General features: G+C 43.3%; 1 protein-coding gene across 3 annotated transcripts in view; it reads right to left on the bottom strand.

The window, feature by feature from the left end:
* Nucleotides 1-392: 392 nt before the first annotated feature.
* The window catches only part of PBX1 (PBX homeobox 1), a 308,844-nt gene continuing 281,782 nt past the window's right edge, over nt 393-27,454 (bottom strand). For all 3 annotated transcript variants that reach the window (XM_008514481.2, XM_008514478.2, XM_070608177.1), the window contains one exon: nt 393-1,885. Coding sequence is in view for 2 of the 3 variants with exons in the window: in XM_008514478.2 (XP_008512700.1) it covers nt 1,865-1,885 (21 nt within the window). In the remaining variant the exon portion in view is untranslated. The remainder of the gene's footprint in view (nt 1,886-27,454) is intronic.

Here is a 27,454-nt window from a genome sequence, read left to right on the forward strand (position 1 = left end):
ATAGCTTATTCCATCATTAGACATCCAATTTTGTGGAAATCCTTTCTTACGAAGCAGAAATATGCTTCCTGGAATTTCTATCCATGCAACCACACCTTTAGATATCTGAAAGTAGCTACCATGCAAATCCTCTCACTGATTTCCCTCTCAGTGACTAATTCCTCTTGCTTCTAGACTAATCTCAACAGAGTCAGGCCTTCACATTCACCAAGGGGATCAGAATGCTCATCCCAGGTTATCTGGAGGGGAAAGAGAATACATGTGCCTCAGTGAGGTGTGGCAAAGTAATGATAAAGTTATAATAAAAACAAACAGATAACATGTATGGAGTGTTTACTTTGTTCCAGGCCCTGTGCAAAGCCCTTTACTCACATTATCTTCACAACAATCAGTCATTTATGCAACAAATATTTATTAAGCACCTAAATCATTCTAGAAACTGGAGATACAGCAGTAAAGAATATAAAAAATCCTGCCCTTATAGAGCTTACATTCTAGAGGTGGGAAACAGGCAATAAATAAGATAATTAAGTGCTATATATAGGATGTTAGGTGTTGAGTGTTAAGGAGAATAATAAAATGAAGAAAGAAGACAGGAAATGCTAGATGGTTGGCAAGTTTAGATATCATGTTCAAGGAAAGTCGCACAAAAAAAGTAAGTTCATTGAAGACCTGAAGGAGGTAAAAGAGTGACTTCTGTGGCTAACTGGGGAAGACCGTTCTAAGGAGAACGAACAATAGGGGCAAAGACCCTGAGGTAGGTATTATTATCTCCATTTGACAGATGGTTAAATGACTTGCCCAACGGCCCACTGCTTGAGGATGGAGCCAGGATTCAAACTCAAGTCTGCATGACTTTAGAACTAGTATGTCATACACCTGCTCAGTGACAGAGTGTGAGTTACCTTAGACAATCTAGAAACACTCTCTATTACAGATGATGACACAAAAGCCTCCAAGAGGGAAGCAACTTTGCTCAGATGAACACATGTAGATGATGGCGGAGCTGAGACTAGAATGCTGTCACTTCCACTACACCATCCCTGCCTCCAGCATCCAGACATTTATTCTCTGACTAGAAACCTTTCCCAAACAAATTAATGAACTTGGCGAAACATTATCAGTGTACTTTACTGAGAGGCATTTTAAAGAGTCTTCTTTTGACCCAACTGCATAAATGATGTTTTTGAGCTCTGATTTCTCCCATTGGCAGTGGGTTAGTAACAGATCATAGACTATGGAGTTAGATACATGTAAACTTGAAAATAGGCTCCAAATTCTTCTTACTATGTGATCTTGAGCAAGTTATTTAACATCTCTGACTCCCATAAGTATCATCATCCATAGAACGAGGATAGGAATGCCTCTCAGGGATGTGGTGGGGATTAGATAAAATAATATAGGTACAGCACCTTGCACAGTGACTGGCACAAGGGAGATGCTCTAAACATGTTCACTGTCTTCTCCCTGTGAAATTAGTTGTATGTTCACATGCACAACTCTTGCTTTCTATTGAGGGTTGAGACGTTGTCTTATATATCTAGTATTCACCACATTTTGTATTATATGGTGGTGCATAGTAAATGCTTACTAGTGATTATTTGATTGTTGATTAGTGGGGAAGAGAAAGAAGAGTGGTTATTGCTTTGAGACTCTGTTGATTCAACAGTCATCTAGTTGCAGCGTCTGCCAGCCGTCTGCTCACCAGGGTTGTTCTGGCTGATATGACTGGCCAGCAGGTCTCCTCTTACTCCTTCAAAAGTCAATGCCTCAATCTAGAAGACAGACCACTTTTCGGGTAGAGGAAGACATTTCTTCAGTCAAGAGAAGAGGAGTAGCTGTCACCACCAGGACATCCGAACGATCAGTAGGTTCTTGCAATTTCCTGGTAAAAGGCAAAATTCCAGTTTAGCTCACAACTTTTAACACCCTTTACCCACAAATCTTTCATCAGGACTGCTATCAAAAAGTCAAATTGCCCGATTTCAGTTTTTATTTCTTTTGCCCACCCTCTGGCAAGATCTCAATGAGCAGCTAACCAGCTGAAAATAGGAAGAGAAGGAAAAGCCTGGACCCAGATGATTCAAGAAATGGCTCATCGGCCATCAGAAATTGAAGTTACTTTTTCATTCATATAATGTGGGGAAAAGTTCTCCATGATAAATACTAGGGATAGTTCCATGGAGTAACCTGTTTAAAATTTCTTTTTTAAGAGAGAAAAAAAGAATCATTTGTGAAGCCCTTTCTCCTACATTAGCTTGTTTAATCCTCATAACAACCCTGTGAAATAGTTATTACCCATGTTTTACAAATGAAGCAACTGATCCGAATAATATTAAGTAACTTGCTCAAGATTACACAGCTGGTAAATTGCAAACCCAGGACTTAAATCTACACACTCTAACGTGAGTTCAATGCTTGAGTTCAATGCTTTTCCTCTGCACCTCATCTTTCTGCCTCCACTTAAAAGGGATCAATAAAGGACAGTCTCTCCGGACCCTATAATAGGTCAACAAAGGTTGAGAGGGAGCATTATCAAACTATTTCCTCTTTTAGTGAATTGTACATAGAAGCCAGCCTTAATACAAAAAGATTTCAGAGAAAAGAAATACCTCACAAGTTAATAATATATCTAAGATTAATTTGTACTTGTCTCTAAATAGATGAGGAGACTTCACAGACATAAAGTTTTACCCCCAATCACTACTGACGGGGAGGAAGGGTGTCAGTGTTTCCATTTTCTGGCTGCAGGATCAAGAGGAAAGAAAAAGCATGTATAGCAAAGTTGGGAAAAGAACCGTAATTCTAAGTTCTAAATTCATACATTGGCCAAGTCCAGCTTGACAAACTTTTTAAAATAAATCAGTCTGGAGCCAGCCTTGATGGTCTAGTGGTTAAAGTTCAGCGCTCTCCACTTTGGCAGCTGGGTTTGGAACCACACCACTTGTCCATCAGTACCCGTGCTGTGGCGGCAGCTCACATAGAAGAACAAGAAGTACTTACAACTAGAATATACAACTATGTACTGGGGCTTCAGAGAGGAAAAAAGAAAAAAAAAGAGAGGAAGGTTGGCAACAGATGTTAGCTCAGGCCAAATCTTTCCCAGCCAAAAAAAAACCAAACCAAAAATCAATCTGTAACTAAATCGACAAAAATGTTAATTATATACATATATACGGGCAATATTAAAATATAATAATGGAAAATGAGTATTGCTGTGTATGATGATAGAATTATGAAGATATTTGCCAAATTTTACACATTTTGCAATGATTTTATATTATTTTATATAAGGAAGATATAAAGCAATAACCATATTCACTTTACAGGATGCTATGAAAGGATCCATTTGCCCAGGGCTTCTCTACTTCTTTCCATTAAATTCTCAATATGACAATTGATTGAAATGACTCTCTGGGAAGACAGATTTCTTCTGGGTTAGAGGCAGTGATAACATTTTCTGAGTGATGTATTGTATGTGGAATTGGGTCTCGTGGAATCAGCATCCTGAACCTGAACAGCGATGCCCTCCACTTCCGCTAGTACTCCTCATAGTGAGCACTGATGGAGAACTTGATTTGAGGGCCAAAGTCTCTTGGAACAGCTTCTGTAGCAAAGTTTTTCCTTTTATTTTTATCTTAGAGGCTTAGAAGATTTTTCTGTCGGTGATGTCAGTAAATACGCCAATTCACTAACTTTCGTAGGTTATCATTTAGTTCACTAGCTTTTATAATTCCTCATTTAGCTTATTCCACCAGAGCTTAAGGGAGAGAAGACAGTTAAACTTTCTTGTCTGCAGATGAAGAAACTGAGGCTTAGAGAATGCTCTAAATTTAAAGTAAATACATATCATTTCATAGCATAGAACAGCCTGTATCATATTTTCCCAACTATAATTACAGGCTGCCCTGTAAAATAAGTACAGCTGTTCCTCTCCTCAATATTACTAGTTTCCTCATTAGTTCTCATCAGTTCCTCATTAGTTCAGCAGAAAGTACTCTAGTCCTTGGGATTGAGGGCTTAAGAGTAAACTTAAACCATAGAGCTTTCACATTTTATAGCGAGAGACAGATGTGGTGCTTGTATGAACTTACATATGGACAATTTTAACAACAAGTTTATATTTCACTTCCTTCCTCACAGGAAGATATTATCTTGTGACTTAAAAATCTGAAGCAGAATCTATCCAATCAAAAGAAAAGGGAGAGGCCAGCCCTGTGGCTGAGTGGGCAAGTTTGTGCGCTCCGCTTCGGTGGCCCAGCGTTTCGCCAGTTCGGATCCCAGGCGCGGACATGGCACTGCCCATCAGGCCATGCTGAGGTGGTGTCCCACATAGCACAACCAGAAGGACCTACAACTAGAATATACATCTATGTACTGGGGGACTTTGGGGAGAAGAAGACAAAAAAAAAAAAGAAGATTGGCAACAGATGTTAGCTCAGGGCCAATCTTTAAAAAAAATAAAATAAAAGGGAGTCATCACTGGCTGTTTTGATCTAAGGAAACTCCATGGCTTGAACAAGACTGACATCCTCCCCCAGGGTCTGCTAATGCAAGGCAGGAATAAGTGAGGTATGGGATAGAGGAAGGGTGTCTACCTTTGTCTGTGCCTCTCAACTTCCTAGAAACTCCTTGAATTTTGCTACTGCGTCCCACCATTTCATGCCCATTGTGAAACTCATCACCTTCTTCAGAATTAGCAACCACTACCACCATCATGACGAAAACGCCCTATTCCTAGTAGTGGAGAGCATATGTATTTTACAGAAGAATTCTGGGCAGCTGAGGTTGGGAGGAGTCATATCAGCTGGTACCCAGGACTCAGCTTTCTGCTATTTTCTAGGCTCCCTTTTTTCCTCCCTTCTTCTATCTTTCTTCCTCCTTCCCTCTCTGTTATCCTGAAAGATTCAAATGCATCTCCCTGTGTGACAGAGGATGGCATCACCCTTCGTCTTATGTCTTCATGCCCACCCTATAAACCTGACATGCCAAAATTTATACTTATTTTTCTCCAAAAAGATCACTCTCTCTTTAGTGGCTCCTAAAAGGACTATAAACATTTTCCCCACTGTTACACCTACAAGATGCAAGCCACTGAACAGGCCACACAGGCAAACAGGGCAAGGTCTAGGGAACGTACAGTCAGATAAAAATTGCTGGTAGAAATGTGCTGTTGAAAACAATTTGGCAGTTTCTCCAAAAATTAAACATAGAATGACCATATAACCTGGTGATTACATTCTTTGGTATGTATCCAAGGGAAATGAAAACATATATCTACACACAAACTTATTTGTACATGAATGCTCACAGCAACATTATCATAATAGCCAAAATGTAGAAACAAGTCCAATTCCCATCACTAGATGAACGGATAAACAAAATGTGGCATAGCCATACAATGGAACATTATTCAGTCATAAAAAGGAACAAAGACTGATGCACGCTACAACACAGATGAACATTGAAAACATCATGCCGAGTGAAAGAAGCCAGACACAAAAGCTGACAGACTGGATGATTCTTTTTCTATGATACATCCATTAAGACAATAAATCCATAGAGACAGAAAGCAGGTTAGAGGTTACTAGATGATAGAGGTGGGAAGGATGGGGAGTGATTACTTAATGTGTATGGAGTGTTTCTGTGGGATGATGAGATGTTTTGAAACTGGAGTAAGCTGCTTATTGCACAACATTGTGAATACTCTAAATGCCACTGAACTGTACACCTTAAAATGGTTAGTTGTACGATATGTGAAATTCACCTCAATTAAAAACAATGCACATAAAAAAGAAAGAAAGAAAGAAGAGGGAGTTATGAAAAGGAAGGAAACCAATGAGAATTTCCCGGGCTCTCCCCATGGACTTGCAGGCTGAATTCCCTGGAGCTGCCTTCCCTGTCTCAGAAGATGCTCAGCGAGCACCACGTTAAGGCAGCATAATCTAGTGGAATTGGAGGCCTGGGCTCTAGCCCTGGATCTGCCAATTATCATCTGTGTGATTTTCAGAAAAATCACTTAATATCTCTGGTCCTCAGCCTCATCTGTTAAAGAAAGGGGTTAGATTAAATAATCTTTAAATCATTTGGATGCATGAATACGACTCTGGTTAATTTAAGCAGAAAAAGAATGAATCAGAAAGATATCACGTAGCTCACAGAACTTTAGAAAGCCTGGATAATTAGTCTTGGAAAAAAGATGGAACCAGGACAGCTTGGAGGGAGGAGTTGAGAAGGATGGAGGCTGATGGTGGAAGGCATATGGTGTAGAGGGAAAGGTCTCATTGAAGTGTTTCTGCTAAAGCAAATGAGCTCCTACTTTCTCCTTGCATCTCTCCACTCAAGATCCAGAGTCCTAGGACAGAGGCTAGTTGGTGTAGAGTAAGTCCATGTGTCTGTATCTCAACTAGAAGATAGCAGCCAACTTAATTTACAGCCTCAACGAGACTACCATAATGGTGGAGAGGCTGTTATCAAGCAAACGAGAAGATGCTGAGAAGTAAAAAATTAGTCTTTTCAGAACTTTCTAGCTCTTTCCTTTTTTCCCTTTCTCTCTCCCTCCTTCCCTTCCTATTTCTGTCATCCCGCCTTTCTTCCCTGGAGCTCTTGCAAATATCAACTGACTTTTATGCAATGGAGAGATTGGATTTTAGCACACAAGGGTGAACTGTACTCCTAGAAAAATCCCACTTCTCTCCAGACTCCCAGGAGGAGGGGCTCATGGTGGGAGGAGAAGGAAAAAGTTTCCCTGGCTGCAGCTGGGTACTAGAAGGCCGGAGAGAGCAGTGCCCACAAGGACGAGAGCCAGAGAGGGCTGGGAGCATTGAGCTCAGAGCAGATGGCTAGGAGAACAGCCCTCCACAGACCCCTGGGTACCGCTGTTAGTCAGAGGGGTTTCCTTTCAGAGTGTTCCCATTAACACATTTTCTTGGCTTTCGCCTTAATGGCTGCTGGGACGAGTGGCTTTTTTCCTTTTCCAAACTGTCCTTATCAGTAATGCAACAATAGCTAATTTAATTAGCTGACCTGAACAGCAGCCAGTTTGAGCTAATTTGGTTTTGCGAGTTGCTCCCTGGTACGTACAGAACTGATAAGCATACTTCCCTCCAGACAGACACTGGGGGTTGGACAGGGGCAGAGAGAGTGATGGGGGCTCCTCCAAAGTCTGTCCTACACCTGCGGGATTTAGCACTTGACCAAAGGCAAGTTATTCTTGAGTCAGTATTCCCCAAGGGCTTGTCAAATTTGTCAGCTGAAAGAGATAAAATAGGCAACCAGGAAATTGCAAAGGCAAGGTGCCCAGGATGAGCGTGCTGGGAAAAACGCTCCCCTTAGCAGCCAGAACACTTGGCCAAAAGATCTGGATCTCGGCCACTGACTGACCTTCCCCAAGTCACTCCACCTCTGTGTCTCAGCCATGGATGCGTAAAAATAATAATCATTGCCCTACTTCCTTCATGGATGTGTTGTAGAACTCCAACAACGTAACCTACATGAGAGTTCTTTGACAAACATAAAGGACTATGCCAGTAGAATGTTTTGATAACAAGCACACTGCCATGACTATATTCTCTGTTTCTCAAGGGCAGGAACCAAATACCATTCCTGTTTGTGTCCCTAGCCCTTAATGTGGAGTCGACACATAGAAGGTGCTCAACGTGTGTTTGTCAAGAATGACGGCAAAACAGGGTACGAGGAGATGTGTGGGGAGGGTTTCAGGTATGAAGAGGTCAGCACACAACTAACTAAACTTCACACAACTAACTAAACATCATGAAAATAAGCCTCCTTTTCAGTTCAGCATCTTAACATTCTCCTTCCTGACAAAAGAGAAAGGGTTTAGAAAGACATCACTGTTTATGTCAGATTTGTATCTAATACACCAAAATAGCTATTCAATTCCACCTGCACCTCAGTCCAGCAACCCCCACCCCAAGTTCTTCCAGTGCCACTGCCTGAACTTTTGTAGGTAAGAGACCACACCCAGGGCAGGCTTTTATGTCTGTTTTGTGGTACTTTTCCCTTTTAAGTACAGTCATGCACTCCATAACGACGGTTTGGTCAATGATGGACTGCGTAAGATTAGTACCATATAGCCTAGGTGTGTAGTATGCTATACCATCTAGGTCTGTGTAAGTACACCCTATGATATTTGCACAATGATGAAATCACCTAATGACGCATTTCTCAGAACATATCCCTGTCGTACAGAAGTGTGACTGTACTGCCTTTCAGTGGGCTACAGATTAGAGTATGCATCAATTCACATGGAATAAAAGGCATATGCTTGAAATGAGCGGATTTGAAAGAGCTGGGAATGGGAAAGATCCATATGATATATCGTCCATCCCCATTACTTTAATATGGCTTCTGATACTGGTATTTGCTCAAACTTATTTTAACCATCACGACTACTGTGTTGACCATTTACTCTCACTGCACACACTTGCTGTGGGAGATCTCATCCATTCCCATAACTTCAACTACATCCTACATGTTGACAATTCACAAGCCTTTATCTTCAACCTTGACGTTACTCCTGAGCTCAGTCTCCAGAAGCACAATTGCCTGTTGGAGGTTTCCACCTGAATCTCTTCTTAAAATCAAACTCAAGATGCCAAAAATTGCCCTCATCGCCTGGTTTGCAAAATCTATTTGTCTTAATCTGCTGTCTTTGTGGGTGGTTCAGTTTCCAAAGCCAGAACGCCGACCTTTCCTTCATGCCTACTTCTAGGTAGATGCCAAGTCTATTGATTTTCCCTTCTAAATATCCCTTGAATCTAGGCCTTTCTTACCACTGAAATTGGCTTGTTTATGTCTTTCATCCTGTATCCTCTACTCCAAAGAGGAATTTCTCAAGGGCAGAGATTCTGTGCATATTAGGAAAATAAAACAATCTTTGTTCATTTGAACTGAATTAAAATCTCCCTCCCTCTGTTTCCCCAAACTCCAAACCTTTCATGAATACCAAGTATAGTACTTAAGCAAGCAAATATGTAGCTGAGTTTCTCTATTCTACTGTTAGAGCTATCCCAATGGGCTCTAAACTGACAGCCAATCCTCAAACTTGGGGTGAGTACATCCTTCTCAGCTGGGACTGTGCAACCTCACTGATGGCTCTACCTTCTGGTCTTGCTCTAAAACGTGAGGTTCAAACATAGAACACTCAGAAGCGGGGCTGGCCCAGTGGCGCAGCAGTTAAGTTTGCACGTTCTGCTTCTTGGCGGCCTGGGGTTCGCCGGTTCGGATCCCAGGTGCGGACATGGCACCTCTTGGCATGCCATGCTGTGGTAGGTGTCCCACATATAAAGTGGAGGAAGATGGGCATGGATGTTAGCTCAGGGCCAGGCTTCCTCAGCAAATAAAGGAGGACTGGCAGTAGTTAGTAGTAGTAGGGCTAATCTTCCTCAAAAAATAAAATAAAATAAATAAGAAAAAAAAAGAACACTCAGAAGTTTCTCCAGCGTTTCCAGTAAAGGCAGAATCTCTGGCTGCCATAATTTCTTCTTTACGGATTCCTTGTCTTTGACTTGCTCACAATTATACCTAGAATCAGGTGGCGATTACTCTTCATAATTTCAAATCACAAGTATATGCCTATAACACATTTGAAGTATTTGATGTCCCTTAATAATAATTGGTGTCCCAACAATAATTTTGTCATTTTATTAGACATTTCTCTAGTTTTTACTTAGTTATAATATGGTCTTCACATCTCGATATTTTTTTTCCTAAAGCCTGAGCCCTGGTGTTAGCAGATGACGCCACTGTATACTGAAAGGTAGCCAAATGGCAATGGAAAATGACACAGGGTCTTGAGCCAGTCTGCCTCAGTTCAAACTCTGATCCCACCATCTACTACCTGTGAGAGTGGGAAATTACCACATCTCTATCTCAGTTCCCTTATCTGTAAACAAGGTTAATAATGTGCCCACATGCTTCACAGGCTTCTTGGGAGGATCAAAAGAGCTAATCCATAAGTCACATTTAGTATTCTATTTGGCACAATATCTGCCAGCTATTATTCTACTACACGATACTGAGCACCTAAGAGACACCAGAAGGATTTAGATGAAAAAATTCTTTTTATTATTAAAAATTCTTATTTTAATTGCAAAATTAAGTGTTTACCATGTACGGATTCTGTGCTCTACAGTTTATCTATATTGCCTCAACCTACCCTCACACTAACTCTATAATGTAGCTTTTATTATACCCATTTCACAGATGAGAAAACCAAGCCTTGGAGAGGTTAAGAAATGTGCCACTTGGCACACAGATAGTGACAAAACTGGAACTTGAATTCTGGGCTAAAAAAAAGCTAAAATTAAATAAAATACATACTAATTATTCAAAGTCCTTATGTCTCCATAAATAAAACAAAGAAAAAGAAAACACTTAGATGAATCTCAAAATAATTATGCTGAGTGAAAGAAGCCAGACCAAAAAAGAGTATATACTGCATGATTCCATTTACATAAAACTCTAGAAAATGCAAGCTAACTATTGTGACAGAAAACAGATCAGTGGTTGCCTGAGGAAGGTAATGGATGAGGAGGAGTGGGAGGGAGGGATTACAAAGATCTAAACTTTTGGAGGTGATGGATATGATCGTTATCTTCATCGTGGTGATGGCATCACTGATACATATGTATGTCAAATCTCACCAAATTGAATACTTCAAATATGTGCAGTTTACGGTATGTCATTTATGCTCAATTAAGCTGTTAAAAAAAGCAAACACTTGAGCTACTTTTATGCCCTCAAAATCTGACACATTAAACAAAGGGTAATTAATGAATATTAAGAACATAGCCCAGTGATGAACTAAAAAATAAAATCCGCAAGCATCAGGACCTCTGAGTTCACAGGTGGGATGAGTTCAAAGCCCAGGATTTTGGACCAACCAGGTTCTCACCTCCTACCCCTTGAACTAGTTGTGTGACTATTGGCAAGTTACTTAACAAAATCTTAGTGTTCTCACTTAAGGGGAGAACCTTAGAGGCAGTAAATCCTGCGTCATAGGTTTGCCTTGAGAATTCAATGAGATGATGCGCATAAACCCCTTGGTGGGGTATTTGGCTCATGGCAACCCTTTCTCAATATCTGCTAAATACTGTGAAGATACATGAAAGCTCTAAATGAGATTCCACCAGGCGTTGCTATCCAGGGGGAGTCAGGTCCACAGCAGGAGGTAAGAAGCGGTTATTCTGGGTGTAACCCCAAAGGAAGAAGTGACTGTCATCATACAAATGTGTGTCTGAAACATCCCAGCATTTGGGGCAGTGATCAATCATTGGGTCAACCTTTCTCTGATTCCCTGGGGGACTTTCCCATCTTCCAGGTCCTACTTTTGCCCAGAATGCAAAAACGAAAACACCAGCTACACTGCTGGGGTCAGTCTTTCTGCTTTTCTACAGAAAACAGTAATGCATTCTGCTTTATTCCTTTCCTCTATTACCTTAATGTGCTGGCCTGGAGGATAAATGAGATAATAAACACAGAGCACTGAGCACAGTGTCTGGGTCACAGGAGACACTCAATAAATGTTAATTCCCTGCCCCCATCCCTCTTATAGATTAGCCCTGACTTCTCAGAAATGCAAATCCCTATGCATTCACCTAAGTCTACTTTCAATATCCCTGCATAGGAGCCTTTTTACTACCCCCTTAAAGCTGGCCAGAATCCCTCTCCTGGGCTAATTGTCCCGCAGAGACCAGGGGAGAATGCAGCAGCTCACGAAGAGGCTGGCCTCCTCGCAGAAGAGACAGTGCTTGTTATTGAGCTTTGCGAACATGGACCTCATTCATCTTCACAGATGTTGCTGCGCCATCCATTTTAAATGACATGGAAGCCGACCCGTATATCAAGATCAGCATACTACTATATTATTATGATTATTTATCATTTACATAACACTAGATTTGCAAAGTGCTTAATAATAATTTATTTATTACTTCAGCTAACTACTCACTAATGGAAATTCAAGGGGTTGCCCTGAGTTCACTGACCTCTACTCTGGAAGCACCTTCAGCCATTTCCAATAGCTTGGCCAAATGCCTGCTGTAAAATATTTTAATGGAAAACTATTTGGTCTGTATATATATATATATTTCCTTTTTGGCATTTGTAATGTATCTATTGAGATAATACTCTTAGTTTACAATGAATAAAAATAAGCATTACTATTATTATAAAGTCACCGAAATCGTATCTCTCCAGAACTGATATAGAACCTACAAGAGCAAATTCCAGTTTGTGGCAGACATGGAAATACCTCATAAATCCCTTCAAGAAAAGGCTCATTGGCCAGCTCTGAGGAGCGTGGTTAGCTGGTAATCTCTGGCTGTTAGATGCTTCAGGGTCCACTCAGACAGTGACTGAGCATGGCAGTGGTAGAAGGGTTTGACCATTTCTGCCCAACATGGGACTCGTCTAAAGGGTGATCTTTGTTTCAGAGCTCCTCATTGAGTTGACCAAGACTTTTTCAGGTCTGCATCAGTATTTACCAGCATCTCTGCCCCTTCCCCGTTTCTCTTCACACAAGTAGCTCTCAATAAGCTTTTTTCAGTCCTAACTTCACCTCAGCGTCTGCTTCCCAGGAAAAACAGCCAGCGTAAACTCTGACAAGAAACCATGTCATTTTAGGCAAGTGTCTCCAGAGCACAGGTTTTTCACCAATATATTGGGGCAGATGGCTTTGATTCTTTCAAAGCTCTTTCTATTCCTTCCATTCTATGATACCTGTGAATCTATACGGAATGGAATTCAGCATGAATTCTGCATCTCTACCCTCCATGCAAGGGAGTTTTGTGGTGGAGGAGGGTTTTGAGGAAAAAGCTCACTTTTCCAGAGCCCCCCATTTTCCTACCTACAACAACTTGTAATGATTACACCTCTGTCCAAATGTGCAGTGGGAAGATGATTATGAGTGTGGATTGATATGTGTGAAAATTATACAGTAAGAATCTATTAGTAAGTATAAAATAATACATTTAACATATAATACACAATGCATATAATTAAATAAATAATATCACAATATAAGTGATCTAATACATATACATACATAAAATATCAGTCAAGACAGGGATCTCACAGCAGAGGGAAAATGGGAAGAGAGGTTTCATTGACAGATGGGGGAAGATAGGATTATACTCTGATAGGGTCTAATTCCTGCGTCTGATGGTTTCTACAGTTCCTATACCAAACTATACTCAATAAGGGTAAGAAAAATCTTAAGTGAAAGGGAAGAGCTCCTTAGACAGTGCACAGCTCCGCATTCTGGGGGATGCAGCTCTCCTTATCAGCTGCTCACACTCGTCACCCGTGGAGGTCTTTGTTTTCAAGTCAAGAATCACAACAAAAGCTGTGTGCCCTCTCCCTTCGTGCCCTTATTTTTTGTTGTTCTTTTTTACTGTTGTTCTGTAAAAAATCTTTGATAGAATTCTGGTCTCTGCCCTTCTTCTGGATTCCTCAATGGTCTCAGATCAAAGGTGTCTGTCACAAGAGAAACTATTAAGAAACTTAATTATGGTCTTATGAAATTAAAAGTCAATAAGAATTTTTCTCCGTAATTAAAAAAAAGAGCTGTCATTGTAAGGTCCAAGCACGAGGTTACCACCGGGCATTGGTTCTGAGAGTCACATGTGTCAACGGAAGTTTATAGTTTAAGAGGTCATGCTGGCTAAAATATTAAAGGATGTTCAATAAAGCTGTGTGTAAATTTGTGGAAGATTGACTTATACTTAGAAAGGGGATGTGGGATGTTTGAGAGACTAACAAGAAGGACATTTCTGGCTTTCCTTCACTGCAACTCTTAGAGGCCTGATGAAAGACGATGCATTCCCAACTACCAAATGAGAAGGCTCAGAGATGTTCTTGGGCGAGAGTCTAGACTCAATTCTTTAAACAATCATTTCAGAGCATGTAGTAAAAGAATCTGGGACTTACAGAGTCCACATGAATTTACCAGAAACAAGTCACACCACATTCATATCATTCACTGTTTGGTAAGGGGGCTCATGGAACAGCACAGAATTACTATAAGTGAGTTTCTTCAAAATGATGAACAAAATCCTTCTTGCTATTCCTCGAGATAGAGTGGGTACTGTGGGAAGCGGGGACATGCCCATAAAGGAGAAGAATCATGACAAATGAAGCAACCCTCAGCCAGAAGAGCTCCCTAGCATTTTGCTACAAGGCCCTGGGCCTGCCCTGTCCTGTTCAAAATCTTGAGGACTTGGATGAAAGCAGCATAACAGAGTAACTATGTGTCTGGCCTTCTGAGTCAGCCAGAGTTGGGTTCAAATCCTGACTCTACTACATACCAGCTGTGTATCCCTGGACAAGTTACTTAACCTTTCTGAGTCACAGTGCATTTAACTATAAAATAGGGATAGCCTACACTTCATAGAGTTGGAGTGAGGGTAGAATGAAATAAGGTGCTGTGTAAAGCTCAGTATCAGTTAGAGAAAAGCTCCAAAAATGGTAGCTCTTTGTTGCACATTAAATGCATTGTCTGAGAGTAGTGAGCTAATATGCTGGATGACAAAATCAGGATCCCAAAAGGTCTCACCAGGCTGGACTCAAGGACCAGATCTAATCAGATGGCATTTAACAAGGATAAATGTGAAAGTGCTGCAATTAGGGCTGGAGAGCAAACTGCACGCATGCCCAGCAGTGAGAGAGGGCTTATCAAGGGCACACCTGGAGATGACTTGTGGGCCTTAGGTGACTCTTTGCTCATTAATGGGCCAATAATGTGAAGTGGTTGCCAAAAAGCGAATGCAGTCTTAGGCAGTGTAAAGGCAAGCCCAAGGTCCGGAACAAAGAGAGAAGGAATGTCTGTCCCCATTGCCCCTCTCTGGGTACTGCACTTTAATAGGGGTGCTGACGAACTGGGCTTTTTCCAAAGACACAGAACCAGGATAGGGAGGAGACATAAATTCCATTAGAGCAAAGAACAGCAGAGGCAAGGGAAGACCAGGGAGGCTCAGGATGAGTGTCCACACACATTAGAAAAGCAGTTAGGTACATCCTGATGAATTACAGCCCTCGTGATGCAAATTCCCAGCCCTTCCCCTGCCTAATGTTACTCAGAGGAGAACCAGGATGAGGCTGGAATTACAGAAAGGGAGGTTACCGTACAATATAAAGAAGATACTCCTAACCATTAATGCTGTCCACAAACAGGGAGGGAGTGAGCTCCCCATCAGTGGAAGTGATGAGGCGGCAGGACCACCTGTAAAGGATATTATAAAGCGATTAATACACCCCCCAGAGCAGGGCTCAATCTGCAGCCCATGTGCCCCCAGAAATCATTTGCAAAACCCTGTCAATGTGTGCATAAGTTCCTTTTTCTCTGGGGAGACAGTTCATAGCCTTCTTCAGATCCTTTATGGAACCTGAAACTCTACCGTAAAAAGATTAACAAGAACTGAGCTGGTGTACTTTCCATTCTTATAGGACATATACTATACGCTACTGGGCTAGGTACCGGGGACACAGAGATGAGTAAGATATTGTCTCTATTCTTGTAAAGGGAAACTTCGAGTTTGGTGTGTTCTTTTAAACAAAATGTGAAAAAAATCCTTTTCTGTGCTATGCTAGAGAAGAGTGTACAGTGGAGCAATAGGGAAGACAGTGGTCCAATCTTCCTGGGAGGAGGGTCCTACCAACTCTGAGATTTGGGAACTCTACGACAGGCAGAAGTGAAAAGTCCATGGCCTCCTTCACCACTCTTTGGGTGGCACTTATGCTCACAGACTCATCAAGGACTCCAGAAGGGTGGAGATTTGGCACAGCAGACATCCCGAGAGCCCCAGCAAGGCTCTGGGAATCGCTTATCTCCAGACCTGACCTTTCCCCCAAGATCCATCCCATCTGTCTGTGGTGAGGCAGGCTCTCTAGAATGTCCTCAAATGAGGTGTCATGAAATCTGTTGGAATACGTTTTTGATCAGTTCGTGAAAACCCAAATCACTGACTGCCTGTGCACACCAACATTAAACAGCCAACCTGCTTTACATTTATTTACCCGCCATGTCACACCTGCTTTATTGGGCCAATACACTGGAGGCAGTAATATCCACCCATCAGAATCCTACCTGGCTTCCAAGGCCTGGCTCTCACCTACATCCCTCAGAGATCTCCCCAGGCCCTCTGCCTACTGAGAGCACTGTTCTCTGAACCTCTGTAGTACCCATTCTGCGTACCTCTCATTCAGCACCTACTGTTTACCATTTTGTACAGTTACTTAGCTGGATCCTATGAGTGTATTTTGTCTCCTTTCAGACTACACAAACTCTTGCCTGACAGGATCATCAGCTCTCCAGGCACAGAGAACCCGTCTTATGTCCCGCTCCTCTGTCTTCCGTTGAGCCTTCGCAGGGCAGGGTCCATCATGGGGCTCAAGTAAATAGGATGGAATAATGATGATAAAACTGAGTGTTTTCAATATTCGGTTTGATCTGGTTGACAAGCATATGTGAAAGGGGAGTGGAGGTGGGATTTAAGACCCTATAGAGACATAGATGAGTTTTCTATATCTCTGTTTGTCCCATCCTCGGAATTAAATAGGAGATGGGGAGTGATGTCTTCAGGGTCTGTCTTCGTGATCTGTTCAGATGAACCCTGGACAAGGAAGGACGTGGCAATGTACCCTTTCAATGCTAACAAGGAGTTCTTTGGATTTACTTTTAAGTTTGTTTGTCTAGAATCACAGACTGTTAGAGCTGAAAATATGTTAGAATTCAAAAGCACAAAATCTTCGTTTTGAAGGTGATGAAACTAAGGTCACTAGAAATAAATTCTGGGATAACAATAATTAAAATTACTTGGTCTTAGAGCTAGTTAGTAGCAAAATTGAGTCTAGGACCTAGATCACCTGAGTTCTAAGTAAGTACTCTCCTACTTAAACCCTCAAGAGTTTTTTCATGTCTGTCCAAGTAGAAGTTATAGTACTGGCAATGACACATGGGGCCTCTTAGTTACTATACCTACTGCTGTCCCTCTTGTTCTCTCTGTTCCAGGCACACTGGTGTCCATACTATTCCTTGAAATGTCAGGCATCTTCCTGCCTCAGGACCTTTGAACATGCTATATCTGCCTGGATTGCTTTTGCCTCACCTCCTCAGGTCTTGTTCAACATCAGCTTCTTAGTGAGGCCTCCCCTAGACATCCCAATTAAAATTATATGCTCCTCCTGCCTGCCTCAGCCAAACATTCACTCTCTCCCTTCTCTGCTAATATTTTTCTTTAGCACTTATCATTAACATTCTCCAATATTTTCCTTATTTTGTTTATTTCTCTCTCCTTTATTATAATATGTGCTCTCAGAGAGCAGGGGCTTTTTGATCTGCTTCATTCAATTATCTATCCCCCACACTCAGAACAGGGCCTGTACAGAGAAGGTGCTCAGTAAATTCCTGTTAAATGAGTGATGGCAATGCTGAGACCGGGACACAGCCGGAGCCCAGGAGTGTCAATGCGAGGTTCAGGGACATGTGAGCCAGTGGCCAGAGAGGCAGCTATAATCTGGTCCTTGAGTCTGTCCTAGAAACCTGACACAGCTACACGGAGCCAGATCTGGGAAGTTAACCCGCCTTCCCCTGGCCTGTAGGAGTCATCCAGGCTCCCTGACAAGCAGAGCAGAAGGAAGCAGAGGAATCTCATGAGGTTTTAACTATGGATCTAGACTTGTGGCCTTCAGGTCATTTTCAGTGGTGGTAAGGCCCCATGGACCACCCTGTTAACTGTCACACAACATCTAAATAAACCTCAGCAAATGAATAGAATGTCTGGGGCTGACCGGGGCAGGGCATCACTGGGGTGAAACTCAGGGATTGTGAAAGTAAAAGCTCATTATTAATTCATGCCAGAGACAAGAACCAACACTCAAACTGTCAGAGGCCTATTTGCCAGTGGCTGGGAGAACCCTCTTCATCTGCCAGCAAGGGTCCCCCAAGCACACTTAGAGAACCACTGACTTAGATGCGGAAACAAAGCGCAGTGTCAGGGCAATTAAAAGCTGTGGCTACTCTAATTGCAAAATGCCTCCCCATCTCAGAGCCAGCCGAGTCGCAAGGTCATACCTGGCTCTTAGACGGACTCAAAGGATCTGAGTTATGATCCTTACCTGGTTTCCAACTGAGCATCACCTGGGGCCAGGGGATGCCAGGCCCACAGACTCTCAGGGGCCTCTCTATATGAGCCCAGACCTTGTCTAAGAGCCTCTCATTGACTCCTAACCACAGGGGAATCCTAAAAAGCCAAAGAAACCCAGCACAGAGAATTTCCTCATATGCAGTGACTCAACCTCAGGTATTTTCCAAGCTGAGATGTCATATGGTTCCGCCTTTTGCCCCACCTATCCTTTGAACTCATTGCAAATAAACCAGGTTTCAGAGGGCACTGGAGGCCTTTTGCCTCCAGCTTTCTTACACTCTATATGGGGTTCCTGAAGGTGGGGTAACCATTTGGACTCAGGTCCAAACACCAACTCAGAGCAGAAAGATTTCCCAAAAGAAGCCTGAATCCTTAATGTGGAGCTCATGCTGCCTGTCGCTGCCCTCCAGTGGCCCAGAAGCCCGAAGATAGATCCAACTCGGTCACGGGACTCTCAGAGTCCTTCCTGAGGTAGGAGCAGCTGTGGGACCTGAGGGTCCATGGAGGAAAGGAAGGACAGCTCATCGTGGACACTGACTATGAACATGGCCTCTCTCAGAAGTCACCTTTGGCTCTGGCTGAACCGGAAACCATTAGCCATCTTCTTAAGCTGCTATCAACGTACATGAATGGGAATCTAAATCCAGCTGCCAGCAGCTCTATTCTTTCTCTTCCTCCATATTCTCGTCTTCCTCCTGCACAAAATGCTCGGGGCCCACCTGAGACCTAACATTTGTCTGTTTTGAGAATAGATGAGTATTTATTAGAATTAAACAGCTGGGAGCTCCGTGATATTTAGACGGGTATTAGGAGGAGTGTATGAGAAGAAGATAATGCTGGGTCTTTTTTTCTGTAAACCAGTCTGGGCTTAGTTACTGAGGGGATTTCTTGGTTCTCCTGTGAGAGCCAGATACAGTTAATTTCCTGCAAAAGCTGCGGGCTGGGCCGCGCTGATATTGCAGTGTTATTTAGAAAGAAAGGTCAGGCCTGAGATTGAATAATCATTGACAAGAACTCCATGGGGGATGCGAAGCAGTTGGTGAGCAGTGACTGAAACCCAGCCTGACTCCTCCCCCCTTTCCTTCCTTCCCGGCGATCTGGCTGATCCCAGGGTTTGTTTATTATTCTTTTTTGCAAAATGTTTCCCGAACCCTCAGAGCTAACGGGTAAGGTGTCTTGAGACAGGAAGAGGGCCAGCTTTCAGGCTCCATTCAAGATGGGACACTCAACATTATACGCTTGACATGCCTGCTCCTGGGCCACCGTTTGCCCCGGGCACCTGCGCATGAATTTTCAAATTACAGATGGTGGCATTCTCCTCACTTTGTCCCCAACAGGGCATGGTCTCTGAGAGAAAGTCTACGTAGCCCAATTTCATAGCTTGTCCTGAGTGTGAAGCCGCATGTAGAACATCGGGAAAGCGCAAGGAGGAATCAGATGGATGGAGCACTTGTTATGTGTCACCCATGTGCTGTTCCCTTTGAACACAGTGTCTCATTAATCCTGGCAGCCCTGAGATCCCAGCTTTACAGATGATGAAAAAGTCTCAGAAGGCTCAGAGAAGTTGAATAACTTGCTCAAGATCTCCCAGCTCCTAAGCAGAACAAAGCTTTTAAACCTAGGGCTCTTTGCGTGCCAAGTACACGGTCTGTGTCTGTGCCATGCTGTCTCATAAATTTCTTAATCCCCCCTGTAGACTCTTCCTGAAGCTGCCCTCCTTCCATAAAGTGGTTCTCAGAAATCCCGTTTTTTAATGAAAGAATTTCTCTTTTGCTGAAAACTGTCAGTAACCACTGTATCAGAGGTCAGATCCCACAAACTGGATGGCACAGGGTTGTGTCCAGCTTGGAAAGGGGAGGAACGGGCCAGGGTATTTCTGAGGTCTCTTTTGAATCTCAGACACCATACACTTTATTCATTTTTAAATTACATTAATTTCTTAAAGGTTTGGCGTTGGAATCATTCTTCAAATCACAGTCATCTTGCTTAATTTGGGAACCTTAAGGGCACAAATAATAATATAAACAACAAACCATCCACCAGCTATCACTTGTGAATTAGCATCTAGGTCATGGTTAAAGTTATTCTCAGGGTCATGACTGGAGCCAGGTAAGTGTTAGTGTCCATGGTTCTGTTTAGAATAAGGAAAGTTCTTGGTTATAAGGTTAGGATCAGGGTTATATCTCTGTGGATAGTTCATAATCTAGGTAAGATTATCAATAGAGAATGCCATTCGAGGATGACTTCCTGGCACAAAGGTTTTGGGTCACAACTGTCTGATGCTGCCCTGTGTTGTCACAGAATGTTCTGGTATCTGATGACACTTCTGGTGCTCTCTGAGACTCCATGGCTGAGTAATATGGAGGAATCATGGATAACAGGCTGGGTGATACAAGGCACCAGGGCCAACAGCCTCTTCCCCAGGGTCGCCCACCAGGAAGCAAGAGCTACAAGTATGAAGATCCCCAGTGTGTGATAAGATGACCTAGTCATCTACTTTACCCTGAGTTACGTAAATTCACTTCCTTCACTGAGATGCAATTTGATCACCATTGTCAAACCAGTAATGGAATAATGAATAGAAATATCTATGTGGCTTTTCTAAATTTTAAAACATCAGTGAAAAAAATTATAATGCATGATTTCCAAGGGCCATGATCTGTGGCTGGTGTTTGGACTAGAAGCTTAGAGTCTTGAATTTTGTCTCCAGATTGGTCTTCTCTTTCTTCTGAATGAATTGAGGGAGTTTTGTGCCTTGAGTCCATTTCCTGAAGCTACAGGAAGTGCAGGGACTTGCCAAGGCTTTCTAGTTTATTTGTTTAAAAGGTCTGAGTTCTTGAGTGCGGCAAAGACATCTGCTATTGTGGCCTCTTTTCTTCCTTTCCTGAGCTCCTCGTCCCACACCTAGCTCAGAACTGCTTCCTTCATTCCACCTGTACCTGAAATCTGAAGTGAGACAGCTAGGACAATAGATATGCAGAGCAGGAGCTTATATGTTCTGGAAAAAAAAAAAATAAAGAGGTGGTATGGCAGAGTGGTCAATAGCTCAGAATCAGAAGTGAGACCACCAAGATTTAAACCTGGCTTCTTCACTTTGTAGTTTAGGGCCATTGGGAAAGCTGCTCAACCTCTCTGTGTTTCGGTTTCTTCATTTCTAGTGGATATAATGATAGCACCTACCCAGGGCTGTTGAGAAAATCAAATAAGTGCATATGTGCTGAGCCCTTAGAACTGTGCCTAGTCCACCATAAGCATGAGAAGATGGAGACACATCTTTCCCTGCCTCCTATGCATCCACGCCTTCAAAGCACCTTTCCGGCATCGAGTACTTTGACATGCACAAGAATTAATTAGGGGCAACCAGTGGTGATTTCTTCCCAGCTGGTTCAGGTGGGACCTGCAGGCTTCTAGGATCTTAGTCCTGGACCTTTCTCTGGACATAATTACAGAAGGAACGCTTGAGGAGTGCCTTTGAGGCTGCTTTAGGACAGCACAAACCCACTCATTCATTCAACAAAGACTTATTGAGAGCCCCCTGTGAGCCAGTAGTACCTTGGGCAATTCACACAACCGTCCCCACATCTCAGCTCAGGATGGGCCTCATAACACCTGCCCTGTCGCGCTCACAGGACTATTGTGAGGCTCCAAAGGAATGTCAGCACGTGCTATAAAATACTAGACAAATCGGTGGTGCCAATATAATAACTGACAACCATCACCCTCTCTGAGACTCCATGGCTGAGCAATATGGAGGAATCATGGTCGTGGCCCTGCTGTCACATGGCAATCCCACTGGTGCAGAGCGGCACTAGATCAGACGATGACCTCAGGAACACAAGCTCCATGGCACCATCTGGCATCCTCTTTGCCTTTGATTTATCAGTGCAGAGCTCTCCCCATGCAACACCATAAAGGCAGGTTGGGTGACAACTTTACTGCCTGGCACAATGTGGAGCAGAGATGATCTTGTGCATGTGAGAACAAGGTGCAGAGGCTCACCTCGATTTCTCAGCACATGCTTCCTGGGCTAGAAGAGGCCAAAGGGGCTGCCTGGGAGAACCTGGCCACTCTTGCTGCCCCAGGATAGGTCAGGCTGAGCCCAGAGCAACAACAGACTGGCCAAGGCCGAGCCAGGTGGAATGTGTTTCTGCAACCCCTCACTCCTCCCTCCCCCAGTTTGCTCCGGAGGCTGCCATCCCTGAAGTTTATAGGTATCATTACCTATGAAAAATCTGTTCCATATGAAGACGGTCCGGGTTGGGGATGGGTGGCAGATTGCAATTTAATGATCAGATTAAAATATGCTAAAGCAAACAAATAAATAAATAAAAAGCCCAGCAGCCTGGAGCGCCACAATTCATTCCGCGGGCAACAGAGGCTGGGGCTCCAGAGACCAGCTCATAATTCACCCCACAGGCAGGTTTAGTAGCCTGTTACTGTATGACCACAAGGAGAAACAACTCTCCAAGAAAGATTTACACCCAATGGCACTGGAGGCTGAAGGGCTAGGGGCTGGGAGAGGCGAGAGTAGTGGGAAACTAACAGGTCCTGGAGCTAATAACGGAAACAGAATGGTGCTAAACTTCCTCATGTCAACGGCAGTGGCCCACATCTTTTCTTTTCTTCCATGTCTTTCCCAGTCCTTCCACAGCTCACTACCCTTGAGCCAACTCTACCCCATGGCAATTAAACATAATTTGATAGTGCCATGTACAATAACATAGGGTCGTGTTTCTAGTCCTACATCTTACCAGACTGTGATCTCATGAGGGACAAGAATTATCCATCTTATTATCGCGATTTTTAGGCACAAAGTTGCTACTCAATCGGTAAATGTTGGAAGGATGAATGAATGAATAATTACTCTATCAGAGCCTGTATTCGTCATTGAGAACCTACTTTGTGGGGCACTCTGGAACAGAGCCAAGAAGATGGGTGAACAAGGCATCCAGGCTCCTTATGGTCCTCCCCTGTCTACCTCTCTTATCTCCTCATCTTCCTTGGGGACCTTCTCTTGCTCTCTCTGACCTGCGTTCAGGTACTGTCTCCTGAGACAACCTTTTTACCTACTATTCCCCCTGCCTGGAACTCTCTTCTCATCCATCATTATATATTTAACTAATTTTTCAGTTTGTGGCTTGAGAGGCAATTCTTCAAGACATTGCTGACCACCTTGACTAATTCAATTATCTTTATTATAGACTCTCATAGGATCACATACCTTTTATTCATATTACGTATCAAGCTGTAGACTTACACCTCTCTATGTGAATAATGGATTGATGTTAGACACCCCTACTAGGCAGTAGGCACCCTGAGAGTAGGGAGTAGGTGTTTTGATTTTTGCTTGTCACCCCCAGCACCCAGAACAATGGCTGGCACAGAGTAAGCTCTCAGAAAACATTTGTTGATTGGAGGAAAGGGACCTATCCCTGGGGATCTTATCATCCTATATGAAGTGGACGTCACTGAAGCCCCCACCTCACTAGATCCTATGAGCCCATGGCCTGTCACCCTGTGCCCTCCACTGAAACACCTACGGTATTACAGTAGCAGATCTCCAGGAAGCTGGAATGTAACTGATTAGGGTAGCTCCCTGCCAGAACCCAGCGTGGCTGCGGATTGCTGTTGTGTCTGAAGGAGGAGAAAAAGAGTGAGAAGATCTGAGATAATCATTCATTTCTCCCCTTTGGGGAAACTTTTTTTGTTGTTCTCACTCAGCAAATGATGCTCTTGCACCAATAACAAATGTCAAATGCTCTGTCTGGGACTTGGAGGAGACAGAACATTAGCAAAGGAGGAGCAATTCAGTGAAAAGGACAGAATTTCTGTTTAAGGACTGAAAAGCCAAGTAACAAATGTCACCAAGAGACTCCAGGGAGATAGCATTGCATCAACAACCACTACTACAGGAAAAAATAAATACATCCACAACTACCTTTAATCATCTCGCACTCCCTGCTTCTGGAATCTTCCATGGGGTCTCCCTATCTCCCTTGGACAAGATCCTTAGCTCTCAGCACTATAGCATCCATGGGCAAGCATCCTGGCTGGACTAAGTGCTGGGGAAACAGCCAGGGGAAGCCATGGAAGCAACAGATGAGCCCCTGCACTATGACTCCTTAAACAGCATTGCAAGAAAGGACACTACATCTCTATCCACAGTGGTTTGGGTTCTGGGAAATCTCTTTGTTCACTTACTCATTTAACAACTATGAGCCAAATGCCATGGTATGTGCGGGAGTAGTCGTTCCGTTTTCTCCTGTACTAGATTATAATTTGGATATTGTCTTACTCACCTTTTTATTCCCTTTGAGTAGAAATGTTTGTGAACTGAGCTGAAATCGTGGTTCTCAGTTTAGATAGGAGGCAGTAGTAAATGAGTAATTGCAACACAATGTGATGAGTGCTACAAGAGAGAGATAAACAGAGTGCTGTGGGGATAATCTTCTCCTCCGTGGGGACTCCAGGGAACAGGTGACATCGGCACTGAGCCTTGAAATACGGGAAGGTGCTCCAGCAGGGAGAAAATCAGTCCAGGCAGAAGAAAGTGTGTGTACAGAGGCAGGTCCTAATGAAGGCAAGTGGACTTCACCTACACTGGGGTTTTCTCTGGGTGCACACCACCATCATCTCTTGCCCAAAATACTGCAGTTGTCTTCTAAGTGGCCTCCTTATTTCCAAACTTACTTTCCTGTGGTCTAGTCACAGCACTGCTGCGAGCATCACACTGTTAAAAGTTAAGTCACATCATATCCTTCCTCTGCCCCAGACCCTCCAAGGCCTCCAGGCTCATTCAAAGGAACAGCCAAAGTCCTTACCACGCCCTGCAAGAGACTCTGTATGTTCTGCGTCTCCCTTGCACTATTAATTTTCTGCCCCATCTCCTAATAATCTTCCCCTCATTCTCTTTCTGATTCCGCCACCCTGGGCTTCATGCAATTCCTCAAACCTACCAGAAGTGCTCCTGCCTCAGGGCCTTTGCAGGGGCTCTGTCCTCCCTGGAGCCATCTTCTCAGATATCCTACTGGTTTGCTCCCTCCCCTCCTTCAGCGGTTTGCTCAAAAATCATCTCTTCATTCAGTCCTCTGGACCACCCTGCCTCGATTCACAACAGCACCTCCAGCCTTCTTCCTTACCTTCCCCCAGCGCTCATCACCATCTAACACACCATTTGTTTTACTTGTTTATTTGGTTTACTGTCTGTTTCCCCTCCCACGGGAATCTAAGCTCCCCGACAAGAGGCATTTTGGGTAATGCTGTGTCCTTAATTCCTAGACTCATGCCTGGCACGTGGGGCGGGGTGCAGTGCCGGGGGTCGGTGGGGGGGCGGGGGGGATGTTTGCTCTGTATTTGCCAGGTGAAAGAATCAATGAATGGATAGTTACAAATAACCATTTCTTCAAACCAAACGCTGGCAGGGATCGCCAGCCTGTTAGGCATCCCGTGCTCTCGTCTTAAAAATAATTAGGATTCTTTAAATAGATCACAGACTTGATGTTTAGAAGGGAGGTGGGCAGAGCTGCTTGTAAACAAAACTCTGAGCTCGTGCCATGGACGTTTGTCTTCATACCTGCTGCATACTCTCTTTGAGAACTTTTTCTCTCTTTGTACCCCCTTTTTTTGATTTCTTGTACCCAAATGCCAGAGATCTCACTTTAGGGGAGAAAGAACGTGACATGTTTCTAATGTCTTACTTGAATGGGCGCAATCTTTTCCCCTCCTTTTCTCCTCCACCCCGCTGTCCTTTAATATTTCTCCCCCAACCTCTGCCTCCTCTCTGTATTCCTTCTCCTCTTTTTCTTTCCTCCCATTTTCTCTCTTCTCTGCCCTTCCTACCTCTTCCTACCCCTTCTCTCTACCTTTTATTTTCCTGTCTTTCCTCTTTTCCTCTCTCTCTTCCTCCTTCCTTCCCTCCTTCCTTTCTCCCTCCTTCTTCCCCTCCCACCCTCCCTCTCCCCTTTCCCCTTCTCCCTCCTTCCCTCCCTCCCCTTTTTGTGCCAGCATCTACTAGGTGTATAACATGGTGCTTCATTCTCTGTGTGAGAGAGATCTGGCCCCTTAAACTCTAACAATTTATGTGGCAGATAAAATATTTAATAACAATTCAAGGCAGGGCCAGAGACACTCTGGGGGAGTTTGGAGGAACAGATGACTCCAGGAAGGAGAAAGGCTGCATAGAAGAGATGAACATCTGCTTAAAGAATGAGTGTGTGAGCAGATCTGTGAGTATGGTAGGGGCCATCACTCCAGGTGGCTGGCATCATGATATCGCGAGTAAAGTTTGCAAAAAGGCTAAAAGAAAGGGATAAGCTTGAAATTTCTGAGGGCGCTATGAGAAGACCATTGGCTAGAGCCAACCATTCTCATTTGAGCCTATCGGAAAAAGAAGGAAGATTAATGAAGGTCACTCAGAATTTAGAATATTCCTTTTCTATCATTCTAACACTGTTTCTTTACCTCTACAGAGCAATCTAAATTTACCAACATATGTTTTCAAGAGATCAGTTGCTAACTGATCTCATTGATCTTGTTCACTGGTATATTCCCAGCACTCAGGTGCCAAGAAGTATTGGTTGAATTGGATGGACTGGAATTCCTATATGACTGGGGGAAGGTAGAGTAACTACATTCTAGGCTTGGGAAGGCTTTAAATCAACATCATCATTGCTTCTGGCTGTTAGGGATTCCTGCCTATCATCCTTCCACCTCTCCTCAAAGCTAAATGATTTGAAATAATTGGGTCATACATTTCCTTCTTGAGCTTCCTTGATGGGATTAGTTGCTTCAAGTCATCCAATAGCAAGAATGTTTTCATTTTAATCCACATCTGTTCCCATAAGCTTAGCCTAATTCCATTTCCCCCTGGTTTAGGGCTTTGTTAATGGACATCATAATTTTAAATTCTTACCCAAACTCGTAAATTGATGAATGCAGTCATATTTATCAACAAGGGCCTAGAGATTTGGGCTGTTTTTGTTTAATCATTTGTCTTATTGAAAAAGTCTTCCCAGTGGTAGTCCCACCAGAGGTTAAGATCCTTCTGGAGTACAGAGCAATGCCTGACATATAGGAGGTGGTTAGTGCATGCTTGCTCACTGAAGAAATGCAAGGATGGTCACACAGATAGCTGCCTATCTGGCAAGTGTCTATGATGCCCCAAGCAATAACCTTCTGGGAGAGGAGCCCAGGGGACTCACAGAGTCCTCAGCAGAGATTTTGCTATTGGCGTAAAGGAGGCATTGGCTATACAAGGAAAGTCCCAGGGAGGGAAGCGTACCAAATAA

The sequence above is a fragment of the Equus przewalskii genome, unplaced genomic scaffold (genome assembly GCF_037783145.1).
Source record: "Equus przewalskii isolate Varuska unplaced genomic scaffold, EquPr2 ChrUn-3, whole genome shotgun sequence".
Taxonomy (NCBI): domain Eukaryota; kingdom Metazoa; phylum Chordata; class Mammalia; order Perissodactyla; family Equidae; genus Equus; species Equus przewalskii.